This window comes from Abramis brama (genome assembly GCF_963993115.1).
Source record: "Abramis brama genome assembly, chromosome: 2".
NCBI classification, from domain to species: Eukaryota; Metazoa; Chordata; class Actinopteri; order Cypriniformes; family Leuciscidae; genus Abramis; species Abramis brama.
The window spans coordinates 45,153,758-45,162,701 of record NC_139964.1 but is presented as its reverse complement, the minus strand read 5'-3'; the positions used below and the strand labels follow the sequence as shown (position 1 = coordinate 45,162,701).

Below are 8,944 nucleotides of genomic sequence, written 5' to 3'. Positions count from 1 at the left end.
CAGTGACAAGATAAATATGGCCAACAGTGAGAATTATTTTTGTCCACCAAATCTTTTGTTTGTTATAAAAAGTTTGTATCCTGGTATTGTCAATATAAACCAGACTCACAGACAGATTAGCGAACCCAACCAGTAGTATATTGCACAGATGAAATAATGGGAAAATGCTGGTGAGTAAATGGCAGATAAACAGTTTAAGAGAGTGATAGCTACTGGATAATGACTCGGTTACAACTGTAACCTTGGTTCCCTGAAGAGGGAACGAGACGCTGTGTCGATTGACGCTGTGGGAACGCTCTGCGTGATACGTCTTGAAGCACGTGAAATCAGTCCAATGGTGTAGCGGAATGTCAGAAGCGTGTGACATCATGAACCAGGAAACTATAAAGCCTGCCCAAACCAAGCAGCACTAGCTTCTTAATAGTCTGAAGTAAGACACTGACAGGCACGTAGGAGGTATGGCAAGGTGACGCAGCATCTCATTCCCTCCTCAGGAACCGAGGTTACAAACGTAACCGAGGCGTTCTCTTTTAAGGGAACTCGCGCTGCGTTGATTGACACTGTGGGAACGTCTATACCAACGCCACCATAGCGAGAAGTGACTGTCCTGTGTGAGCACCTGGGACCCTGGTGTAGAGTCCAGGTCCAAAGCATAGAACCTTACAAATGTGTGCGGTGAGGACCACCCTGCTGCATCACAAACATCTTGGAAAGCAACTCCTGACATAAGGGCCTTAAAGGCCGCCATACTCCTAGTAGAGTGGGAACGGACAGCCATAGGTGAAGGCTGTCCGACCGACTCATTAGCAAGAGAGATAGCCTCGACCACCCACTTGCTCATTCTCTGCTTTGATGCTGGGGACACCTTGTTGGTGGGCCTGAAACATACGAACAGCTGTTCAGTTTTACGCCACAGGGCAGCTCTGTGGACTTAAGCATTTAGTGGCCTAACTGGACACAGCAGATTATTCTTTTCCGGGTCTGGATCATGGAAGGGGGAGGGACAGAAGGCCTGCAGCATAATATATCTAGCCACGTTTGTGGGGACCTTAGGAACATAGCCTGGTCTAGGAAAAGAAACGTTTTGACCATACCAGGCACAAATTCCAAGCATGAAGGTAAAACCGACAAGGCTTGCAGATCTCCTATTATTTGGTGCAGCATGCAGAAAGAAGTGATAGCGAGGAGGAACAAAGCTTTTAAGGTCAGAATCTTGGCCGGAACCTCTTCAATAGGCTCGAAGGGATGCCAGGGACAGGCCTTGCAGAACAATGGCTAAATCCCATGTCGGCACCCTGGTACGAGCTGCAGGCCTCAGCCTCAGAGTACCACGGAGAAAACGAGATACCAAAGGGTTTCTCCCCAAAGACATTCCACCCATAGGTAAGCAGCTATGGCCACCACATATACCTTTAAAGTGGACTGGATAGACCTGCAGTGAACTGCTCTTGCAGGAACTCCAGCACTGTACCAACTGGGCAGTTAACTAGGTCCAGCTGACAATCACTACACCAAGAAGTGAACACTCTCCACTTCAGGGCATACAGGTTCCTCGTGGAGGGAGCTCTGGAATGTAAAAGGTCTCCTCAACCTCGGTTGAGAGACCAGTACCTATGAGCTTAAAGAACAATGTAAAAGCCATTTTAAAAGCTTCAATAACAGATGTTTCAATTAAACAACAGTATATTTTTGTCCTGAAATAAGTCTAGTAGAGAAAAACATGTTATATTCAGGACATGTTGTTAATTTCCTAATTAATAATATATCAACAAATAATGGATGGGATGGAGGCCATAAACAGCATCTAGACTATAAGATACTGGTACTTGCAAGATACAGATGTTTGCATCTTCTCTCCTGGCCTGACATAAAATATCCTTTCATCCAAGTTCTTGTAATAGTTCCGTTCATGGTATAGTCCCACTGAGAAACGCTTCAAACTAAAGCTGCTGACTGAGCTGAAACCTGGCCAAAGATTAAACCACCCATCCGGTGGCCTGGTCGCCCATCCTCACTCCATTGGCCGGTCACCCCTTCCCATGGCTGGGGCTGTTTGCCAAGGCTGTTGAGTCTGTGGTATGGAAAAAGGGCCTTGCTGGTGGTTTACAGTTAAGCCTCACCAGCGTGCCAGGTGAAAGCCCCCAGGGATTACCCTAATGCTGCCCCACAGACCAGAAGGGAAGTCATCACATCTAGGATCGGAATTATGGGTTCAAAGCTGTATTGGTCAGACAGATAGTAGATGAGTTAAATATTCCACACCTAAAGCCTTTGCTAAGCCATTTCACTGTACATGTGTATGTGTGTCAATGCACTTACTATATGCAATATTAAATTATTACCATGAAAAAACAGCAGTTCTGCTACCAAAAAGTATAGAGAACATGCATATTGATAATAATTATCGTGGTACAATCATGTGATAATTCATGTAGGTTGCATTATTTCGATATTTATTACTATTTTCTATTTTACAGGATTATCCTGAAACGAATAGCTCACCCAAAAATGAAAATTCTGTCATCATGTACTCACAATCATAATATTCCATACTTGTATGATTTTCCTTACTGCATAACACAAAATAAGATATTATGAATAATGCTTCAACTGCTTTTGTCCATACATTGAAAGTCAAAGGGGTTGAAATATTTCAAGCTCCAAAAAGGAGCGTAAAACAGAATCCATACAAATCTGAATTTTAAGTGTCTATTGACTCTCAAATCAAATCAAATCAAATCACTGATCAACTAATGTATGTAGAGACCAGATCAAATATAGTGACACTTCACTGTAGTAATCTTGATACAAACAGTTTTATACAGCTCTCAAAATGTATTAAAACTTTTTGATCTATTTTGCATTATGTGCAATAATCATCTTTGTTTGCCCATGGTTCTGAATGTTTAACCCTATAAGCCTGCTGTATCGTATTTGATACATACATTTCTAAGGCATCTAAATGATCAACATGTTCAAAACTTTGATGAAAAACCTGTTGTATGCAATCTACTAAATGACTTCTGTTGCCTGATGCCTTTTACCATAATTCTAAAAATGTCTATACTTTAGGTCGTGGTACACGTGTCTTTTTGCAGTGAAATCTTGACTGATTTTTATAAAGTTAAAGTAAGAATACCTTTTATATTGTTAATGATATTTCAAGATGAACACTGGACTGAAGCAACTCAGATTTACTTGATTATCTATACATATTTTTTAAAAAGCATGTTAAAATGTGATACAATTATGATACACAGGCTTTTGAAGAACGTTTATTTGTATCTCTCATTCATATATCCAATCTCATTATATTGATTATATATGATTTGCCCCTCCACAATCAAAACTACAGAGCTTTGTTCACAAAACTAAAACACTTTATGTGAGTAGTCTTTTATAAACATCAGCAACTGCACCAAATTATTGCACAAAATATTTTTGCTCAGTTTGGGTATCTGAATACATTTTATGCGCTTTAAGTGTGAGCCTCATATTCTCATATCATACTACATGACCCATAAAAGTCTGATGTATTAAATATGATACTTAAAAAAAGTTATTTAAAAAAAAAATATTTTGTCTGATGGTCCAATAAACTTTTATTTAAAAAAAAAAAAAAAAAAAGTTTGATTTTTTTTTGTTTAGTTTGATTCTGCAGAGCATGGGAATTGCAGTCATTCACTACATTCCCTGCACTAATCCCTCTCTTTACTAACTGTAGTGCACATGTGATTCAGGATGTTATGTGATTTGTATTCTGTAGTAACATAGTGCCAAAAGAGGACATTTTAGCGTCGGTTTCAATAGAATTTTGCAGACAACTAACAAATTAACATTTTAGTGAAGCTTAAATTTTGAGGAGGAAATAAGCATCTGAAGACCTGTACTTTTAAAGTAGTCAGGCCTAAGAAACATCAGGTGAACCAAGTGGCCATAACACACCATTAGTAAAGTTCTGCAGCCACTCCACTTAATCTGTATGGTCTGGTTTGTTTTGGCAGGCACATATTTTCCGGTGATAGCTGGCCACCAGAGTATTGCCGGGAGCCATTCAAAGCTAGACTGTCATTCTCAGGTCAGTGTGCACCCCACCAATTCTGCTGACAGCACTGTTCCCACCATGAGATAATGCCATTCCAGAGAGATCCACTTGTAAGCCCCTCTTTCTGAAGCACAGGTATATAACCAGGGGGTTTTCTCCACTGAGGACGGCACACATCATTTGGGGATCTTTGTCTACTGTACCAGCCTCTATCAGCCTCCTCGTACTCTCCTTCAGTCTACATCTTCTCCTTCAAAAGTTTCCTCAACATCAAGTGGAAATAGTCACAGTCAGACTCAAATCGCTGAGATTTGCCAGTTCACTTTAGCTAATCAAAGTTGAGAGTTTCCAAGCCTGACATTATGGATATTGCCATCCAACACCCCTGGTTCAGACGCAACATGGGCTATCCCACCCGTCTCTTCGATCAGTTCTTTGGAGAAGGCCTGTTCGACTATGACCTCTTCCCCTTTGCTGCCTCAACTATCAGCCCTTACTATCGACATTCACTCTTCCGCAACTTCCTGGACTCCTCCAACTCAGGCATCTCTGAGGTATGAATTCTTTATTGCGAATTGAGAAGATTTTAAATTTTATAATGCCATTGTTGATGCTAAAGCCCAACACAGGTTTGATTATCATTTAATCAATTTAATAATTTTTTGGCAAACAGCATATACAGTATTAGTATCACCTCAAAGTAAGGTATATGGTGGATGTGAAACTTATTTCTGGAAAATACATTTAACAAATTTTTCCTTACAGACTCCAGGAATTAAATCGCAAATAAGACCAATAAAAAAATTAGCAAAATCAAAACATAATCTTTGGAAAAATGCACAAACTGTGACAGAAGGCAAAACAGAAACAGGCTAAATTTAAGAAATCAACAAAACTGATGAATACAGCGCTGTAAGAAAAAAAATATGTAGAAAAATTGATAATGTCCTAGCAGAAAAGTACATTCAACCCAAACATGGTAAATATGAAGGCTGGACAACAGTTTTCCAGCATCCCTCCACCACCCCAACTCCTCACTCTCGATTGTTCTTATCCCGGCCAGAGATATGGGGGGAGTCCTCTGGGTTCGGGCACAATTCTGAGCTCGGAGCCCTCTTCTCGGACAGCACGTCAAATATGCATACTCTTTACTCTTATCTGATTATATGTAAGTGTGACTGTGAACTTGTGAAACTACAATTGACACCATGTCGATGTAACTCCACTGCTTGACACTTTTTCAGGTGAGGTCTGACAGAGACAAATTCACAGTGTACCTGGATGTGAAACACTTCTCTCCTGATGAGCTCAATGTCAAGGTGACAGATGACTATGTGGAGATCGAGGGCAAGCATGCAGAAAGACAGGTGAGGTCATGGCTCATTACGACAGGACAGATAATCTATTCTTATCTTCTCAAGAGAGGTTAGCAATTAGAAACTCGCAATTAAATTAAATTAACCATCCAAATGTTCTTATCAATTGCTGTGCTGATTTTTTCTTATAGTGGGAGAAAGTTGGTAGTTGAACATAGTAGTGAATCATTATTTAATCCGACTCTGAAGTTTGTGTATGATGCTACATTTACAGTGATTTAGTTTGTTTTCCATCAAATTGTTCAGTGTGCAGTGAACTATGAACAGTGAACAGTACAACAGTATAATAGTATAAGTGCTTGTATGTGTGTATTCAACAGTCTGGAAGAATTAAATAGTGTAACAAATGCAGTAGCCTATGATAAATTCTTGTCAGTGGATCAGTCTGAATTCTTCTCTCTAAAAATTAAAAATCGCAACTTTCATAGTTTCATAGTTCGCAACAACAAAGTCAGAAATGAGCATCTTTGACATCTGGAACAACTATAGGAGTGAGTGTAATTAAACATGACTAATGAATTATTCTATAACTTTAGTGCATGGGCAAATATAATTCATGATTTCATGAAATCACATCATCCTAAATAAATAAGACCCTGAATTTTCACAGACAGGCATTTAGCAAACTCTTTGGAAGTCATACAGAAGTAGACTGCTTATATTTCAATGCAGTATCAGTTGTTCTAGTGAAATATTTTTTATAGAAGCAAAATAAATTATTTGAAATTTAGCTAAGCTAAGTAATTAAATCATAACAATTTAAATGTAAAAAAAATACTTTTAAAATAAAAACAATCAAAATAAATCACTTAATAAAAAAGATTTTTAAAGAAAATTTTGTTGAACTTAATTTGATTATTATTATTATTAGGCTATTATTATTATTGACTTATTTTTTTTTATTTTATTGACAGCCTTGTTTGAAAGACAAAAGCTTTCCAAAGACAGTAACACATGTTTAAATGACTCAGTGTGTTATAAGGAGCTGATTAGATGCAGTGTTGCAATGTTAAGAAAACACTTCTTAAAAGTGAAATGATTTCTGTAAATCCAGTGGTCAAATGCTGTGTGGGTCTCAGTTTTCAGTGATAGGCTCATGAATAGTGGTTTGTCTGTGTGCAATTCAATTAATTTCAGTAAAACGAAGTGGTAGGGAGAATCAATGAATTATGAATCATTTGTGAGAATAACATGTATTCATGTAATCAACAACAAAAAAGTAACCATAGTCTGATTACAAGCATTTTAAAATGTAATATAATCTAATTACAAGTAGTAGTATTTTTTAAACTGAGTACGTAATCCAGATAACATGTAAACAGTTGCTACCCAGCACTGCACATCTCCTCCCATTTTTTTCCCAGTTGACTTTTTCTTTTCAGTTCCTTTTCTATTTTTATCTCCATCCTCCCCCCATAGCCACTTTTTCAGCATGGTGGGTTTATTCATGTTTCAGTAGCCTTAAAGGGATAGTTCACCCAAAAATGATATTTAAGCCATGATTTACTCACCCTCAAGCCGTTCGAGATGCATATGTCAATCTTTTTTCAGACGAACACATTTTCAGTTATTTTAGAAAATGTCTTAGATCTTTCAGTGGTTATAATGTGAAGAAATGGGGTCCAGCTGCTTCAAGTCGCAAAATGTGCATGCATCCTTCACAAAAATAATCCATCCGGCTCCAGGGGGATAAACGAAGGCCTTCTGAGGGTAATCCGTGCAGTTTTGTCGTAAAAATATACATATTTAAAACTTTATAAACGAAAATAACTGGCTTCCGGTGGCGGCCATCTTGCCACAGAGTGCTCGCTCACTCGTTTAATGGTGCATGTACTTTTAAATAACCATAACTTGCTCAATTTGCTACCGATTTTCAAACGGTTTGGTTTGTTATAAACGTCAGAGATGTAGTTATGACACTGCATACATACAGTGCATACATATGAATAATTATAACATACATGTTCAAGCATTCGGAATTATAGCCACGTTAATAACGTTTGTAAGAAACCAAACCGTTTGTAAATCCGTCAAGATTTCAGCGAGATAAGAGGATTTGTGTGCATGCTGATCATTCACCTTAATGCACAGCTTCACTGTGACAAGATGGCCGAACGGTGATGCCGGAAGTGACTGCGCCATAAGACATCTAGCGTTTATATATGATATCTATGCGTGTCCCTACCAATATCCAGTGACACTGATATGTCCCTAGCAATAATTTCGATCAAAACCTAAAATATATTTATATATAGCCTAACCACTGTTGTCCGGTTGTGTCTTGTGGTTTTAATGTATTAGGCTTATTTTATTTAATCAGGAAACATATTATTTAGATTAAAATCTCTTACAAGAGCGTTCTGAGAAAAATGCGCAATTCACGTACAGTATAAAATCATTATGTATGTAAAAAGTCCCCATAAAACATAAAACACAACATTGCTTGATCTTGTTGAAATGAGAGGAATGTTTGATGAAGTTGAAACCCTTGTCATCCCAGTCTCATCAACTGAGGCTGAAAGAAGTGTCAGTGCTCGACTGAAAACACGGCTCAGAACAATGGCACAAGTGACACTTAATAGTATTGCTGTGTGTCATGTCCAACAGGACAAACTGGACATTATTGATATGAAACAAATATGCCAACAGTTAATTTCTGTAAGTTCACTTTTTAAATGAAAATTATGTCATCATTCACTCTCCCTCAAGTTGTTTCAAACCTGTATGCATTTCTTTCTTCTGCTGAACACGAAAGAAGATATTTTGAAGAATGTCGGTAACATTCTTCAAAATATCTTCTTTTGTGTTCAGAAGAAGAAAGAAATTCATACAGGTTTAAAACAACTTGAGGGAGAGTAAATGATGACATAATTTTCATTTTTGGGTGAACTATCCCTTTAATGACAGATGCAGCTCAGCTTCAGGGGATGTCCCCGTCCCCACCAATTTCAAAATCAAACCTACGCCCTTGATTCATTCAATTATAATCTATAATTCTATTATAAGCTAATATATATATAAAGCTTTACTTCAATAGAACAGGCTCCTCTTCAGTGTTATAGTGTTACGTATAACACAGTGTTATAGTGTTACAGTGTTATTGTAATACGTGTTAATACAATCTGTAATATAATAAAAAATAATGTCTGTGTATGATGGGTTTATGAATATGTGGCCTTTTCCTACATTTTTCTCTGTTTCTATTGCATGGTTGGCTTTCAGGATGATCATGGCTACATCTCTCGTGAGTTCCGCCGTCGCTACCGTCTGCCTTCCAACGTGGACCAGTCTGCCATCAACTGCTCACTGTCTGCTGATGGCCTGCTCACTCTTTGTGGACCCAAGACTGGTGGCATAGATGCTGGCCGCGGAGACCGCATCATCCCTGTTACCCGCGAGGACAAGACCAACTCAGGCTCCTCCTCCTAGACGGGCAGCACCCCACAGCCAGGTGGTGGTTTGGAGGTGTGAGTGGGGCTCCCAGGGGTTGGGGGGGGGGGGGGCATCTTTAATTGCAGAGGGC

At 38.7% G+C, this 8,944-nt stretch overlaps 2 protein-coding genes across 2 annotated transcripts in view; both read left to right on the top strand.

Annotated features, from left to right (window-relative positions):
- cbsa (cystathionine beta-synthase a) overlaps nucleotides 1-4,387 on the top strand; it is a gene marked incomplete at its 3' end in the record, with an annotated part of 30,066 nt that extends 25,679 nt beyond the window's left edge. Inside the window, exons 16-17 of the mRNA XM_084095508.1 lie at nucleotides 4,005-4,078; nucleotides 4,181-4,387. Coding sequence (XP_083951634.1) covers nucleotides 4,005-4,078; nucleotides 4,181-4,387 — 281 coding nt within the window. The remainder of the gene's footprint in view (nucleotides 1-4,004; nucleotides 4,079-4,180) is intronic.
- A 20-nt stretch (nucleotides 4,388-4,407) lies between these two features.
- Nucleotides 4,408-8,925, top strand: cryaa (crystallin, alpha A; the record flags this gene model as incomplete). The annotated part of the gene is made up of 3 exons (XM_084095514.1): nucleotides 4,408-4,599; nucleotides 5,290-5,412; nucleotides 8,644-8,925. 3 exons carry the CDS (start codon nucleotides 4,408-4,410, stop codon nucleotides 8,848-8,850), a joined length of 522 nt encoding a protein of 173 aa, XP_083951640.1. The 3' UTR covers nucleotides 8,851-8,925.
- Between the last annotated feature and the right edge of the window lie 19 nt (nucleotides 8,926-8,944).